We start from the raw sequence: 18,334 nt of genomic DNA, 5'->3' as shown, positions 1-18,334 counted from the left end.
TTAAAGACGGCTGGATATAAACATTTTTGTCAAGCCCTGATCTGTTTCACCTGTCCTTGTGCTTGTCTTCACCCACGTCCAGGTGGCACCCATCTTCCCCATTATCCCCTGGGTACATACACCCGTGTTCTCTGTTTGTCTGTTGCCAGTTCGTCTTGTTTGTCAAGTCAACCAGCGTTTTGTCTCAGGTCATGCTTTTCCACAGTCTCTCTTTTTCTTGCCCTCCTGGTTTTCACCCTTGCCTGTCCTGACTCTGAGCCCGCCTGCCTGACCTCTCTCGTGGGAGGCCTTTGCAGAGCAAAAAGAACAACTACTTCAAGGTCTCAGAGCGAGTGACGTCACCGATTGAAATGCTATTGGCGCGCACCCCGCTAACTAGCGAGCCATTTCACATCGGTTACATGTGCATAGCCACCACGGGCAATAAGGATGCTGAGGGTGCTGCACCACCCCTTGAAAATATGAATCAGAAAAAATGTATATACTGTATATTAAAAAATAAATATTTCCACAAATGTGCACTGGGCCTGTATTAGCAGAACGACGTAGCCATCTGTAGTGTGGGCAAATGTATTTTTTGGGGGTGCCCATTGTCGTGCCATTCATCTGCCGCCATCACCTCATGTTTCAGCATGATAATCCACAGCTCCATTTCGCAGGGATCTGTATACTCACCAGACATGTCACCCATTGAGTATGTTTAGGATGCTCCAGAGTGTTTCAGCGTGTTTCAGTTCCCGCCAATATCCAGCAACTTTGCACTGTCATGTTAGAGGAGTGGGACAACATTCCACCGGCCACAATCAACAGCCAGATCAACTCTATGCAAAGGAGATATGTTGCACTGCATTTGGGAAAGGGTGGACACACCAGATACTGACTGAATTTCTGATCCACGCCCTTATCTTTTTTAAAGGTATATATGACCAACAGATGCATATCTGTATACCCACTCATGTGAAATCCATAGATTAGGGCCTAATGTCTTTCTTTCATTGAATTTCCTTATACAAACTCAGTAAAATCTTTGACATTGTTTCATGCAGCGTTTATTTTTGTTCAGTATATTATTGCATGTTGACTAACCAATTACAGTAAAATTTATATTAAATATAGTCATGATCAGTTTCATGTATTTCATTCGGGTAAATTTAGTAGATTGGCTTGATAGCAGCATTGACGTTGTTGGTTGGCTCGCATGCAAAACTTGATGTTTACACATCGTTCACTTTTGGGAAAACGGGTCCAGCCACTTGGTAGCTATCGTTAGTTCAAATAAAGCTTTGTGTACTAATTGTGTACTAATATTAAAAGTGCAACAGTAAACTATAGTAAACAGTAAACTATATAGCATGAACCCACCATAATGATGCTGGTGAAGAAGTTAGGAATGACCGCACAGTCAGAGGGTTCTCGGTTTAACGTGGACGCGCATCGGACAGTCCTTGCACTTTGAAACCCACGCCCATCGTGACGTGTGGCACCGCATGAAATGGAGTGAAAATAGTGTGTCCCCTTAAAATCAGAGGTTTCCAGCGCTGGACGTGTATAGAAGGCTACCGTGGACGTTCTTCGGATCCATGTATGAACTCTAACTCTGAGCTCCTCGCAACTTTGCCAGGTCTAATGTTTCCTGATCAAGTGACACCAGCGAGAGAATGCGGATGCTTACTTACGCAAGTTTGTTCTGGTTTATGTTCAAGTCAGGTATGTTACCCCCGGGATGTGTTAATTGCAATGACAAGCGCGTCTCTTGCAGTTTTGGAACACAATAGCTAGCCTACCTAAATTATTTGTAATAACATCAATGTACTAATTGTTTGTTTAACGATCTAACAATATTTGGAGAGGCAGAGAAGCTCAGGGTGGGTTATTGATGGCCAGTAGGCTACCATGCAGGGCAGGCAATGATATTTGGTTATTTGTTTAGATAAAAAAAAAACATTTCGGGGTCATCAGTTGAAACCGTTATAATAGCAAACTTTTCGGTACTATTTTGTGACATTTCCTACTGCGTCTTTACGCACGGTTTGGAACGGTTGATGTGTGAACGCAAAATTATTTTTTCACACGAGCTTGTGGATGTGAAGAGAACCATGCGGGCTTGATTTCAGATGGAAACATTGTTCGAAAATGTTTCACAAATAAGGGTAAGCTACCCGTAGATTGAACGTGGTGTTTATTGATGTGTACATTATGGTATATCTGTTTTTTGTTTTGTTTGAGAATAGATCATGGGGAGTTCAACATATGAATGTGTTTTTCTCACAAATACAGAAGGAGTTTAATGTTAATAGAACTGCGCTGTGCTACATATGAAATAGTTCTGTCTGCCTGGCAATAATGTTTGATTTATCCCTGGAAGCTGGTTTGACTGATTTAGTTGAGGAATCCCCATGTACAGTGACATTTTGCCTACTGTCTGCCATTTACTAACAATTTTTAAGATGTATGTTTACCCAAGCAGAACTCCAGAATATGTGTGACATTTGGATTGTGTTTTGGCTACTGTTGCACACTGGATGATGGAAAGGAGGATACCTAGTCAGTTGTACAACTGAATGCATTCAACTGAAATGTGTCTTGCGCATTTAACCCAACTCCTCTTAGTCAGAGAGTTGCGGGGGGCTGCCATAATCGACATTCATGTCTTCGGCACCCAGGGAACAGAGCTGATTGTGCAGTCATTCTTTTTCTGTGAGTTGATGGATTTAGTTGCTTGCTGTGTCGTAGTTGGTAGAAAGTGAATAGTCTGCATTTATATTTTATTCAGGTCCATTTTCAAGTTTAATAAGGTCTGACAGGGCTTTCTTTCTCTCGAAGAAAATTGTATTTGCATCTACCATGTTGTAATATCTGATGATCTGTCAGGGGAGCACATTCTTCAACATGCACAGTGCATCAGGTAAATGTTTCTTTCCATGTCTGTCAGTGTCAAGGTATATGGTTTTGGTGAATTAAAACGGATACTTTATGATTATCTGACTCAGCCACAGTTAAGTAATTCAGGAATCTTGTCAACTCTAATAAGCCACTTGGACATTATCACCATCAACAGTGGTGTAAAGTACTTAAGTACTACTTAAGTTGTTTTTGGGGTATCTGTACTTTACTTTACTATTTATATTTTTGACTACTTTTACTTTTACTTCACTACATTACTTAAGAAAATATTGTACTTTTTACATGACACCCAAAGTACTTGTTACATTTTGAATGTTTGGCTGGACAGGAAAATATTTAAATGCACGCACTTATCAACCGAACATCCCTGGTCATCCGTATTGCCTAAACACATGCTTCGATTGTAAATTATGTCTAAATGTTGGAGTGTGCCCGTTGCTTTCCATAAATAAAAAAATGGTGCTATCTGAAATTATTAATACTTATGTATCAAAAGTACATTTTAAACCAAATACTTTTTTACTCAAGTAGAATTTTACTGGGTGACTTTTACTTGAGTCATTTTCTATTGAGGTATCTTTACTTTTACTCAAGTATGACAGTTGGGTACTTTTTCCACCACTGTTCATCAATAAGATTGTCCCTTCATTTCTTCATCAGCTATGAATCATATTATGAAAAGGTATGCCTACATGCTTTCACCTAAAAGGGTTCTTCTGCTGTCCCCATGGGAGAACCCTTTGAAGAACCCTTTTTGGTTCCAATTAGAACCCTTTTTGGTTCCAATTAGAACCCTTTTTGGTTTCAATTAGAACCCTGTTTAATGGGTTCTGGTATTTAATGGCGCCGAAGGAGATGGCCGCCACTTTACAATCCCGTAACCTATTGTGTATGTTTATTTTGAACATAATGTTTCTGCCACCATGTCTTTGACCAAAAAGAGCTTCTTGATATCAGGACAGCGATTACTCACCCTGTACTGGAGGAATTCTTCTTCTTCAACGAGTCGGACGGGAAGGATTTACACCAGACACCCAAAAAGGCCCTCATCCCTGTCATTTGCAGGAGGAAGAGATGAAGATATCGTGGACGACGGTCCGGGTGCCTTGTAAGGATCCATCACAGAGAGGATAATCTACCTTTACCATTGGTCTTATTAGCCAATGTACAATCAATCGATAATAAAATAGACGAACTACGAGCACGTATATCCTTCCAACGGGACATTAAAAACTGTAATATCTTATGTTTCACCGAGTCATGGCTGAACGATGATATGATTAACATACAGATCGTGGGTTTTAAGCTTTTTCGTCAGGATAGAACAGCGGCTGGTAAGACAAGGGGTGGCGGTCTGTTTATTTGTTTGCTGTTGCATGAAATCTAAAGAAGTCTCGAGGGTTTGTTCGCCTGAGGTAGAGTATCTCATGATAAGCTGTAGACCACACTATTTACCAAGATTTTGCATCTGTATTTATCGTAGCGGTCTATATTACCACCGCAGACCAATGCTGTCACTAAGACTGCACTCAATGAGCTGTATACGGCTATAAGCAAACAGGAAAACGCTCATACAGAGGTGGCACTCCTAGTGGTTGGGGACTTAAATGCAGGGAAACAAATCAGTTTTACCTAATTTTTATCAGTCCGTTAAATATGCAACTAGGGAAAAAACGAGGGAAAAAAACTCTAGACCAGCTTTACTCCACACAGAAATGTGTACAAAGCTCTCCCTCGCCCTCCATTGGGCAAATCTGACCACAATTCTATCTTCCTGATTCCTGCTTTCAAGCAAAAACTAAAGCAGGATGCACCAGTGAATCGGTCAATAAGAAAGTGGTCAGATGACGCAGATGCTAAGATACAGGACTGTTTTGCTAGCACAGACTGGAATATGTTCCGGGACTCTTCCGATGGCATTGAGGAGTCCACCACAAGGCCTCCCGGGTGGCGCAGTGGTCTAGGGCACTGCATCGCAGCGCTAGCTGTACCACCAGAGACTCTGGGTTTGTGACCGGGAGGTCCGTGGAGCGACGCACAATTGGCCTAGCGTCGTCCGGGTTCGGGAGGGTTTGGTCGGTACGGATATCCTTGTCTCATCGCGCACCAGCGACTCCTGTGGCGGGCTAACCAAGGTTGCCAGGTGCACAGTGTTTCCTCCGACATATTGGTGCGGCTGGCTTCCGGGTTGGATGTGCATCGTGTTAAGAAGCAGTGTGGCTTGGTTGGGTTTTGTTTTGGAGGACGCATGGCTTTCAACATTCGTCTCTCCCGAGCCCATACGGGAGTTGTAGCGATAAGACAAGATAGTAATTACTAACAATTGGATACCACGAAATTGGGCAGAAAGGGGGGTAAAAAAAAGCAGAGTACACCACATCTGTCACTGGCTTCATCAATAAGTGCATCGACGACGTCATCCCCATGGTGACTGTACGTACATACCCCAACCAGAAGCCATGGATTACAGGCAACATCCGCACTGGATGACAGACAACATCCGACTCAAACCCAGAAGCCTATAAGAAATCCCGCTACACGTCCTGGTAATCCGTCTGGCCCTGTGGCCTTGTGAATGTTGACCTGTTTAAACATCTTACTCAAATCGACTACGGAGAGCGTGATCCCACAGTCATCTGGAACAGCTGGTGCTGTTATACATGTTTCAGTGCTACTTGCCTCAAAGCGAGCATAGAAGTAACGGCAAGCGGTACCGGAGCGCCAAGTCGAGGTCCAAAATTGCTTCTTAATAGCTTCTACCCCCCCCCCCCCCCAAGCCGTAAGACTCCTAAACCACTGATCAAAGTGCTTCACAGACCCCTCTTTTACGCTGCTGCTACTCTCTGTTTTAAATCTATGTATAGTCACTTTATCTCTACCTACATGTACATATTACCTCAACTAACCGGTGCCCCTGTAGCCGGTGCTATACTACACCGCTGTAACTCTGCGTTGTGTGTGGTTGATAGAGACCATAAACGTGGACTTTGGAGATCAGGTAGTTTTAATCAAGCAGAACTGACTCTCTGCATCTTGCATCTGCATCCAAAAGGAAATAAAACATTTGTAGAGCACATCTGTTCTGAGAATCGTCGCCTCTTTCTCTCTCAGTGCATCAAAATGATTTTCGGAATACAAAAATTAATACACTCTCTCCTTATTATACATAACATATTTTACATTGATAAAACCACATACCTGCATCCAAAAGGAAATAAAACATTTGTAGAGCACATCTGTTCTGAGAATCGTCGCCTCTTTCTACAACAGATGCACAATAGGAGGGACTGGGATCATTCAAGGAGCTAGCCATCGTTCACACATACAATAGCCTGCTAATACCTTAGCTAGCTATTAACCACATGTTGAATTCAGAATGTTGATATCATCCTAAAAAGTACAATTACAAGTGCATCTTAACAATACCATCCACTTATGAGTAACCTCTAAATATATATCATTATTCATGAACAAAACATTGTGTGCATGACTTTGTACTTAAAATAATCAAACTTTTCTGAAGACAGAAAAAGCGTGCCTACCTCTCTCAGTGCATCAAAATGATTTGAGCACGAGCACGCCGGGCAAAACGCAAGTACACACTCCCCTTCTCCCAGGATGCAGGCATGCATAACAAATCAACACAACATATTGATATATGAACCTGGTGAAATTCACATAGTACTTTAACAACTGTTACACCCCCACACATTGACTCTGTACCGGTACCCCCTATATATAGCCATGCTTGTTATTTTACTGCTGCTGTTTAATATATATATTTTTTTTTTTACTTATCTATTTTTTACTTAGCACTTAAAACATGTTTCTTAACTTAAAGCATTGTTGGTTAAGGGCTTGTAGGTAAGCATTTCACTGTAATGTTGTATTCAGAGCATGTGACAAATACATTTTAATTTGATGTAGAAACCTTTTCCCAGAGGGTTCTACATTGAACCCAAAATAGTTCTACCTGGAACCAAAAAGGGTTATCTTTTTTGAACAGCCGAATAACCTTTTGGAACCCTTTTTTCTAAGAGTGTAGTAGAGTTTGGACATATCAACACATTTGTGAACTGTTTGATAGTATTACCATGCCATATGTCCTTTACAGTATATTTCATTGTCCATGGTGTAACAGGCTTTGGTTTTTCCAATTTATGTTTTGAGGTTGGATTTTAGCACGTACTGTACACCGATTAGTCACACCGATTAGTCAGTATGTGTTACACCAGTGCTGGCTTGTCCATCTCGTTAGTAGAAAGGTGTTTCACCTGTGTGGCCCAGGTGCTTTTTAAAGAGTGGCTGGCCCAGTACTCCAGGTATCTTGATAGATTCATTGGGTTAACACCTTTAGTTGGTGCTCCCTAATTAGATTCCTAGACAAACAATCTGTTATCTGATTTCTCTGACTTAGTTTTGCTCTACCTTTTTGGTTTGCTCCCTGTATTTAAGTTAGGCCTGTGTTTTTCTTTTGTTTACCTGATCTTGGGCAAATTTAGTGGGTGCTCATGGTGGGTCTCTTTTTTTTAATTTAAAATATTTTTTTAATTTTTTATTTTTAGGGTCCAGTTGTTGTTGCTAGTCAACTTTCAGTGGACACCCCATGAGTGTCTTTCAGATCCCCTTCTAAACCCCCATGTCATGTCCTGACCTTAGTTCCTTTTGTATGTTTCTATTTTAGGTTGGTCAGGGCGTGAGTTGGGGTGGGCATTCTATGTTTTGTTCTTGTGTTTATATTTCTATGTGTTTGGCCTGGTATGGTTCCCAATCAGAGGCAGCTGTCAATTGTTGTCTCTGATTGAGAACCATACTTAGGTAGCCTGTTTTCCCACTCTTGTTTGAGGGTGGTTATTTTCCATTTCAGTGTTTTTCACCATTCGGGACTGTTAAGGTTATTATTCATTCGCTTGTTCGTTTGTTTCCTGTGTTCAGTGTAATAAATATGACGAACACTTACCACGCTGCACCTTGGGCCTCTCCTTCTTCCACCTACGAGAATCGTTACACCCCATCTGTTTAGTTTTGGTTGTTGGTCCACTGACCTTTAGATCATTCATCTGTTTGAGTGACAGTTTTTGCTTTTCTTGCTGGAGAATGTAACAATAGGTATACCAGTGTCTCACTTTATACTTTTGTATTGTACTTTGCAATTCATGCCGGTAAGTCAATTAAGAACAGATTTGGAATGACAACCTGTGTTACTCCTGTATGTTGTAGGGCTGGCTCTGCAGATCCAGTGTTATCACTGTGAAGAGGTCACTCAAAATGACTGCTCCACACCTGAGTTCATCGTCAACTGCACTGTCAACGTTCAGGACATGTGCCAGAAGGAGGTATTAGTGACAGAAGACGGTAAGCCAAATGTGATATGAATTTACTTGACTTAAACCCTTCTACTCTGTGAGGAACATACAATAGGTCTTCCTAGCTGAGAAAGAGTTGTTTTGGTGGTTTGTTCTTGCTGACGAATGTGTTGATCTTTCCGCAAGGTGCCTTCTATCTGTAACGTGTATAGGTGGATATATGCTCTGTCTTGAATAAGAAATGAATGCATCCAAATGCAAGAACATGAAGGACTGTCCGACCTCAACCTATCCACCTGCTGCTAGATAGCCAACTTCTATCGTCTACTGGGTTCACAGACCCAGGATCAGCAGAGTTTGAATTAGCCCACGGCAGTCAATGGTTTTGATGAAAGGCAAAATGATTACAGTGCAGCATTAAATCAGTATTCAAAATCATAGTCAGTTATTAATCATTATGACTGTGATGAATGTGAAAATTATAATATTAAAACATTCGTCAGAGCCATTATGGCCAAGTCAGAGTTGTAAATCTCAACTAATACACATGACCCTTTGTATTCTTTAATTTGTGTTTTTATAGCTTTGAACAAAGAAACATTCACAAAAACTAAGTAGTGAGTAGAAGATAAATCATGTGTAACCTTTTCACGTGTGAGTTCCAAATTACTCTAACGGTCACCCCAGCGCTAGTTTTTAAAAAATATATATACAGTGGGGCAAAAAAGTATTTAGTCAGCCACCAATTGTGCAAGTTCTCCCACTTAAAAAGACGAGAGGCCTGTAATTTTAATCATAGGTACACTTCAACTATGACCGACAAAATTAGAAAAAAAAATCACATTGTAGGATTTTTAATGAATTTATTTGCAAATTATGGTGGAAAATAAGTATTTGGTCAATTTGATGAGAGAAGTTTGTCCGGCTCAGTAAACCATCAAATAAATGGTCCACAACAGTGAAATGGGCTACTTATGTGAATTAATGAGGCGGAACACACCTCAATTCAAACTGTTAGAAAATTATTTGAAATTGACAAGTTGAAACATAGATATTTAGCAGGCCTCATACCTTTGTTTGAGGGCAGTGCGGGTTAACTGTCCTATTGTATAACAATCACATTTTGGAACAGTGAGTGCATTGACATACATGCATGCATACATACATACATACATACATACATACATACATATTGCCCAAGCACTTCCCCAGTGTTTCCAAAGATCAAGTATGAAGACAATGCGCATCTCCAGTCAAAACAGGCCTCGCACAAACTTTTTCCACCTGCACATTTTCTGGATGGCGCCCACATTGCTTTCATTGTTTTCCTTACAAACTGGACTTTGGCCGTGTGGTTCTATCAAAGTAAGATGCTTATTTTCTGTATATAGTGTTGTCGTTTCTACAGTAGCACACCAAATGTATGTATGGATCATAATGTATTTGCTGTTTAATTCATGTGTTTTCAAGTACTGGTGACACAGCATGCATTCCAATTCTTGCATATATTGTAATGGACACGTGTGTGTGTGTGTGTGTGTGAGTGAAACTTTTTTGAAAGTTGTACTGATTATGATGAGCTAATGCTAAGCTTTTTGCCGGCTATGTGTGGCGCCATGTTTGTTGACATTATACAATGCATTCTGGTTGTCACGTAAGCATCGGTCAGACCAAAGATGTTATAACAAGGGATAGTTCACTCGACTGACATGGTGCTTTCAAGACAACTGGGAACTCAGAAAAATACTAGGTCAAATCATGACGTCCGTGATCTTCAGGTCGGAAAGTCAGAGCTCTAGATAGTGTCCCGAGTTGGATGACTGTTCAATACAACCTTTCCCAGTCGGAGCTAGTTTTCAGATTTCCCAGTTGTCTTGAACCCACTGAAGTCAGATTACCAAGTTCCCAGTTCTGAATGTGCCATCAGTCTAACTTTGGCACCTCAGAGTTACCAGCTTAGACCCTCCTTTATTTTATTTAGCATACACATTTCTGTGTTTGCCCCCCATTTATTGATAGAGGATTTATGATAGTAATATTTCCTGCATCATATCTCTCCACAATACCTTCCCCCATGGACTTGAACAACCCCCACATATAAAATGAATCCCCCCTAAAGTGGTTTCATCCCTGTTTTAGCTTTTGCGCTACGGTTAGGCAGTAGGCTTGTATTTGGTCTGATGTTCCGAGGTAAGGTTTTATTTGCTTTGTGATTTGCCAATGTTAAATGACTTGTCAAGTCATGTGCTCTGTTCTTGAATACACTGTAACAAGTACATTTAAGATTTGTATTATGCAGAAAAGTGTCTAAACTAAGTTCACATTGTTCAGGAAATGGGTACAGCCATCTTTTGACTTTTTATTTGCGTCTTAAAGTGAATTCTGGGATTAGCGAGTTTTCGCCAACATAAAAAAACGTGGCTGCCATCAAAGAATGTATGTCCTGTTAGCTTAGCTGACGCATCTCTTTTCTAAACAATAAAATATTTTCCCCTTGTGCTCACCAGAGATGCGGTACATTGTAAACAAGTCTAGCTGTTAGGTCGCTAAATGTTTTTTTTTTTTGTCAGCACAACCTGTTATTTCGACTGGTTCATGGAATGAATTTAGCTGTGGATGTGTGATGTTTGGATTATGAAGTTCGCATTTTTCTCATACAATAAAAGGTGAACTTGAGGACAAAGTTGTGAAGACCTATTTTATTTTTTTATTTTTTTCCCATCAGTTTTCGATGCTTTTCAGACAACAATGTTGTTTTGACGTGTTTGTTGCATCGTACGTTCTGTTGCTACTGTTCCAATTGCACATTTGTGATCGTACGCTACAGGGACCACTCAACAGTGATCACAAATATGTGATCGTATGCGTCAAAGGGTTAACAGTGAAAAAAAAAATGTTATTCGTATACACATGTGTAGACTAACAGGGAAACTTACCAGCCAGTCCCAACAATGCAGAGTGAAATAAAATAGAGTAAGTAATAACCCCTTCTAAAACAAGTAGTAATACACAATGACTAACTCTGCTATAGACACGGGATACCAGTACCAAGTCGCTGTGCAGGTGTATGAGGTAATTGAGGTAGATATGTACATATAAATAGGAATAAAGTGACTAGGCAACAGGGTAGATGATAAACAGTACCAGCAGTGTATGTGGTGACTAAACAAGGTTCAGTGCAGATAGTCTGTATAGCTATTTGGATAACAATTTAGCAGCAGTCTTATGGCTTGGGGGTAGAAGCTGTTCAGGGTCCTGTTGGTTCCAGACTTGGTGCATCGGTACCGATTTCCGTGCGTAGCATAGAGACCCATTTGTGGCTGGAGTCTTTGGCAATTTCTAGGGCCTTCCTCTGAAACTGTTACGTCATTATCTCTGGTATAGAGGTCCAGGACGGCAGGGAGCTCGGCCCCAGTAATGTACTGAGCCGTGCGCTCTACCCTCTGTGGCGCTTGAAATGGGTTCACCTAGGGGTCAGGATAGGGGCTGTACCAAATGTTTGATGTATTATAATAATTTGATTATGCTTATGTTGTATTTATAGAAGGGGAGGGGTTATATATATATATATATCTCTTATAGAGGTTTAATATTGTTCCACAGTACTGTTCTACTCTCTGACTATAATGAAACTGTCTGAGAAATGTGACTGAAGACAGAACTCTGCAGGGGAGTGTAAGAGATTAGTCAGACATTCCACTATAAATCAACTTGGACACTTACTGCTAACCTTTTTAGATAGCTATATAAACAAGTGTTTTAGTGTTGAGTAGGCATGGTTTTGGTCTCATAAGTAGAAGATAATGACGTAGGCAGTGACATCACTAGGGCTGGACTTCGGGTATAATTAAAATAACTTGACCTTTTCTTTGATGCAGAACTTACTCGAAAACATGCGTTATGTTCCTGTTGTCAACTTATGTCTGCAATTCCATTAAAGGTTTTTGAATGATTTAATTAAAGATATTGTCATAATGCTAATTTCACCAATGAGCCAATGATTGACAATGAACAAGGAAACGGACCCCAACATGCTTTGTGGCCGGATGCCAAGCAGTTGCTGTTGATGCAGCCTGTCAAGATGCTCTCAATGGTGCCGGTGTTTAACTTTTTGAGGATCTGCGGGCCCATGCCAAATCTTTTAATCCTCCTGACGGGGAAGAGGTCTTCAAGACTGTGTTTGGTGTGTGTGTGGACCATGAGAGAGTGATGTGATATGGACACAGAGGAACTTGAAGCTTCCGCTCCATTACAGCCCCGTCAATGTGAATGGGGGCGTGCTTGGCCCTCAGTTTCCGTTTTTTGCGTAGCTGTTGCAACTAGAACATCTCATTTGTGCATCAGGTGGTTCCAATGCTTTGACTGAGTATAATAAACCCTGGCAAGTGTAAAATATATATATATTTCAAGTAAAAATATTTGTTGAAGTTAAAACGGAACCATGTTACAGTATTCAAAATTTAAACCACAGAGACCAAAGAACTGGTTACAGGTCACCCAACGTGTTAAGAAAACATTATCTTCATGCAATGCAAAACAAATGGTATTTTTATTCAAGGACTTCCAATGTTTTATTGTTTTGTTTGCCCCCTTGAACTAATTTTGCCACCACCTATCTGTGTACAAAGTCTTACTGTAGAACATAAGTCTTCTGAGCCACCTTGAGAGTTAAGTTTATTTGATAAAAAATATGCAGTACAAGTCAAAGGTTTGGCCACTTACTCAATGGTTTTTTATTTTATTTTCACTATTTTCTACTTTGTAGTGAAGATTTCAAAACTATGAAATAACACATGGAATCAGGTAGTAACCAAAAAAGTGTTAAACAATGGTGGGCTGTTTCTCTTTGCTTATTTGAGCTGTTCTTGGCATAATATGGACTTGGTCTTTTACCAAATAGAACTATCTTCTGTATACCACCCCTACCTTGTCACAACACAACTGATTAGCTCAAAGGCATTAAGAATGAAAGAAATTCCACAAATTAACTTTTAACAAGGCACACCTGTTAATTGAAATTCCTTCCAGGTGACTACCTCATGAAGCTGGTTGAGAGAATGCCAAGAGTGTGCAAAGCTGTCAAGGCTAAGAGTGGCTACGTTTGTAGAATCTCAAATAAAAAATATTTTGAAATAAACAAATATAAAACACTTTTTGGTTACTACATGATTCCATACAGTATGTTATTTCATAATTTTGATGTCTTCTACAATGTACAAATAAACAAAACAAAACTTGGATAGGTGTCAACTTTTGACTGTGTGCTTTTTAAAATGTTCATATTTATTTAATTCAGTCCGTTAAACAAATTCTTATTTACAATGATGGCCTACCAAAAGGCCTTCTGCGGGGACAGGGGCTGGGCAATTATTTTTTTGACAAAACCCACCACGACAAGAGAAACCACAACACTACATAGAGACCTAAGACCACAATAACACAGCATGTTAGCAACACAACATCAATATGGCAGCAGCACAACATGGTACAAACATCATTGGGCACAGACCACAGCACAAAGGGTAAGAAGGTAGAGACAACAATACATCACGTGAAGCAGCCGCAACTGTCAGTAAGTGTCCATGATTGAGTCTTTGAATGAAGAGATTGAGATAGAACTGTCCAGTTTGAGTGTTTGCAGCTCGTTTCAGTCGCTAGCTTGAGCGAACTCAAAAGAGGAGCGGCCCAGGAATGTGTGTGCTTTGGGGACCTTTAACATAATGTTACTGGCAGAACGGGTGTTGTATGTGTAGGATGAGGGCTGCAGTAGATATCTCAAATATGGGGGAGCATCAACCAGTGGGACTTGCGACGGGTATACAGAGATGACCAGTTTACAGAGGAGTATAGAGTGCAGTGATGTGTCCTATAAGGCATTGGTGGACAATCTGATGGCCGAATGGTAAAGAACATCTAGCCGTTCGAGAGCACCCTTACCTACCATAAATTAAGTCTTCGTAATCTAGCATGGGTAGAATGGTCATCTGAATCTGGGTTAGTTTGACAGCTGGGGTGAAAGAGGAGCGATGATTTATGATTAATCTAGACTTGGTTTCCTCTAAATTTATCCTGCAGCTTTGATATGTGCTGAGAGCAGGACAGTGTACCATCTAGCCATACTCCCAAGTACTTGTATCAGGTGATTACCTCAAGCTCTAAACCCTCAGAGGTAGTAATCACACCTGTGGGTAGAGGGGCCTTATTCTTACCAAACCACATGACTTTTGTTTTGGAGGTGTTCAGAACAAGGTTAAGGGCAGAGAAAGCTTGTTGGACACGAAGAAAGCTTTGTTGTAGAGCATTTAACACAAAATTCAGGGAGGACCCTATCATCTGCAAATAAATGGGTGAGAGCTTCCTACTGCCTGAACTATGTTGTTGATAGTGACAGGCAGTGGTGACAGGCAGTGGCTGAGACAGCAGATGTTCTGACTTTATACACTGCACTCTTTGAGAGAGCTAGTTAGCGAACCAGGCCAAAGACACCAATACTCCTTAGCCGGCCGACAAGCTTTGGCCAAGTCAATAAAAATAGCAGGGCAACATTGCTTAGAATCAAGAGCAATGGTGACATCATTGAGGAACTGAGGACCCCGGTTGGAGACCATGTCCACTGGGAGTCCATGGATCTGGAAGATGTGGTGCACCATGAGCTGGGCCATCCCTTTGGCAGAGGGTAGCTTGGAGAGAGAAATGAAGTGGACGGCTTTGGAAAACAGGCCCACTACTGTCAGGATGGGGATGTTGCCATCAGACGGGGGAATACCCGTGACAAAGTCCATGGATATGTGATACCAGGGACTGTGAGGAACAGGGAGAGGTTGAAGGAGACCAGCCGGGGAGTCTTGTTCTGCGCACAGATCGTGCATGCCGCGACGAACGCTGACGTGTCAGGATTCTGGTAGGCCACCAAAAGCGTTGTCGCACAGGGTCCCGGGTTCGACGGGAGCCCGAGTGGCAGCAAGCTTGGAGGAGTGGGCCCACTCCAGAACCGAGGAGCGCACAGCGTCAGGAACAAACATCCGGTTAATAGGCCCCCACCCCCCGGGGTTTGGCTGGGAATGCTGCGTCTCACGAACATGCTTCCCTACGCCCCACCCGCTATAAGCGGCGTGACAGTGCAGTTGTACTCTGGATGTAGGCTGGGGCAAAATCTACCACCCAGGAACCCAGGAAGGGGATGATGAGCGATGGAATTTGCACTCATCTGCTTTCACAAAAAGCTGGTTCACCAGGAGGCGTTGGAGAACCTGTCGGATGTGGAGCATGTGTTTTCGGAGAAAACGAGGATGTCGTCGAGGTAGACAAAAACGAACCGGGTCAAATTGCATGATGAGATACTTGTAGTGACCACTGGCCATGTTGAAGGAAGTCTTCCACTCATCCCCTTCCCGTGTTCACACTAGGGGGTAGGCGTTCCGTAGGTCCAGCTTGGAGAACACGGTGGCCCCCTGGAGCGGCTCGAAGGCAGAGGAGAAGAGTGGGAGAGAGTAGCGGTTGTTCACCGTGATGTCGTTGAGGTCCCGGTAGTCGATGCACGGGCGCAGGGTTTTGTTATTTTCCACAAAGAAGAACCCTGTGCCGGCGGGGGAGGCAGAAGAACAATGAACAATGAACCCTGCAACTAGGGAGTCCTCAGTGTAGTTCTCCATAGCCTTGGTCTCCGGACCCGACAGAGAGTACAGTCGTCCCCGGGGTGGAGTGGTGCCTGGGAGAAGGTTGATCCTGCAGTCATAGGGTCGGTGCGGCAGAAGCGAAGTGGCCCGGGCCTTACTAAACACCTCCGAGTTCCTGGAAAATCCCAATACCACGGGAACCTGAGGAGACTTAATAAACAGGAACTGGATTGTGGCCACAATGACCAGTAGTCCCGCAATACAGGCAACTCTTCGTGTGACGCCTGTATAGCCATTCGGCTGTGGACAGTCTAGCTCTGTCTAGTTGCATCAGCTCAGGAAGAGGTACTCCGGAGACTTTCGGGGTAACTCGGGTAGCCTCGGATTCTCTCAGAAACGTAGACATCGGGGACTTCCGGGATGCCTCTGAGGTGAGGTGGAATACTTGGGTGGGCGAGGGGGAAAGGAATCGGATCTCTTCCGTCGGCAGTTCCCGGGCTGCGAGCACGTTCTTAACTTCCTCCGACAATCCGTTTTAAGGATCATGTTGAACAGGGATTCTTGGTAGCAGGCACTCTCGGCAGCCAACGTGCGGAAATCCACTGCAAGGAAAAACCAGTTCATAAATTATTTTGTCTTGTTTAATTAAGTGCTGCTTGTCATCTAGTAGGCTTTGATAAAATTCAATTTCACTACCCATGTGGAAATTCAATAACAGTTACAGTGCCTTCAGAAAGTATTCATACCCCTTGACTTATTCCACATTTTGTTGTATTACAGCCTACATTCAAAATGGGTTGAATCTTCATTTTTCCCCCCCATCTACACACAATAACCTATAATGACAATGTAGAATTGTTTGCAAATGTATTGAAAATGAAATTCAAAATGTAAGAATCACCTTTGGCAACAATTACAGCCGTCTTTCTGGGTAAGTCTCTAAGAGCTTTGCACACCTGGATTGTACAATATTTGCACATTATTGAAAAATGTCTGTCAAGTTGGTTGTTGATCATTCGTAGACAGCCATTTTCAAGTCTTGCCATAGATTTTCAAGCAGATTTAAGTCAAAACTGTAACTCTGCCAATCAGGAACACTGTTTTCTTGGAAAGCAACTCCAGTGTAGATTTGGCATTGTGTTTTAGGTTATTGTCCTGCTGAAAGGTCATTTCTTATCCAATGTTTTCCTCTAGGATTTTGCCTGTGCTAAGCTCTATTGCATTTTTCTTTTTTTATCCTGAAAAACTCCTTAGTCCTTAACGATTAAAAGCATACCAACAACATAATGCAGCCACCACTATGTTGAAAATATGGAGAGTGATACTAAGTAATATGTTTGGGGCTAATCCAATACAACACTTTGTATTCAGGACAAAAAGTGAATTGCTTTGCCACATTTTGTGCAGTTCTACGTTAAGATGCGTGTTCCGGAATATTTTCATTCTGTAAAAACTTCCTTCTTTTCACTCTGTCAATTAGGTTATTATGGTTGAGTAACTATGTTGTCTATCCATCCTCAGTTTTCTCCTATCAGTCATTATACTCTAACTGTTTTTAAAGTCTCCATTAGCGTCATGGTGAAATCCCTGAGCGGTTTCCTTCCTCTTCAGCCACATAACAAAATAAAGGAAAAGGGGGATAGAAGAAGTAAGAACCTATTAAATAGAGAAAAATAAATGAAATAGTACTGAGGACAATAAGACCTAAACCAGATTCCAAGATGACTCCAAACATTTTTTTTTGCTGTTATCTAACCTATTGGTATGTTGTTCTTTTGGGTTGTTTGTTTCTCCCTGGTGTTTGATCTATCATCTGTTTCTTAGCCCTGGGTCTGCTTTGTTATCACACTCCTTGAAATTGGGTAATTTTGTTAGGGGGCATTTTCCCCTCCAGACGAACAAAAGCAATAAGCGCCTGTCTTTGAATGTACAGATGTAGGATCTTAATTTGATCACTCTTTTTGGTGCTGAAAATGTCAGACTTGATTTGTCCTAATGAAAAATGTGTCAACCCCTACTGAAAATGTCCATTAATTATAATCTACATAATAATTCACATTTGCTGTTGCTGCAGGATTATTTTTGGCTCAAATTAAGAGCCAAAAATCAAATTAAGATCCTACATCTATATGATGTGATTCCAGATCCAAAGGACATGAACATTGTACTGCGGAGTTGACAGCTCTTTTAATAAGAAAATGTCCACATGAATGCTCATGTATATTTACGCTTTTATGTGCCACAAGGTTCGGGAATTCCTCTGACCAGCTTAAGCCTTATCACTGTTTGAAATGTAACACATACATTTCCAATTTTGTAGGACTCTCTGGGGCAACATTAATTAAAAACCACAATCAGTCTGTTTGAGTTAGGTAAGTTGACTTAGCTCCAGCATTTCATTGGCTTCCTAGAAAGGGCTTCATAGAAAGATGGAAGTGTCTGAAGTGTGTGTTCTAACATAGATTGAGTACCTGGCTTGGGATCTAGTCATTAAGCTGTCTACTTCCA

The 18,334-nt window shown here is 41.5% G+C and overlaps 1 protein-coding gene across 1 annotated transcript in view; it reads left to right on the top strand.

Annotated features, from left to right (window-relative positions):
* The first annotated feature begins 1,452 nt into the window (after positions 1-1,452).
* LOC110501591 (ly6/PLAUR domain-containing protein 1-like) overlaps positions 1,453-18,334 on the top strand; it is a 57,351-nt gene continuing 40,469 nt past the window's right edge. Inside the window, exons 1-2 of the mRNA XM_021579266.2 lie at positions 1,453-1,707; positions 8,125-8,259. Coding sequence (XP_021434941.1) covers positions 1,659-1,707; positions 8,125-8,259 — 184 coding nt within the window. The 5' untranslated portion in view covers positions 1,453-1,658. The remainder of the gene's footprint in view (positions 1,708-8,124; positions 8,260-18,334) is intronic.

The sequence above is a fragment of the Oncorhynchus mykiss genome, chromosome 22 (assembly GCF_013265735.2).
Source record: "Oncorhynchus mykiss isolate Arlee chromosome 22, USDA_OmykA_1.1, whole genome shotgun sequence".
Lineage (NCBI taxonomy): Eukaryota > Metazoa > Chordata > Actinopteri > Salmoniformes > Salmonidae > Oncorhynchus > Oncorhynchus mykiss.
Note: the sequence above shows the minus strand (reverse complement) of the source record. Positions and strands in the feature narration are given on the sequence as shown.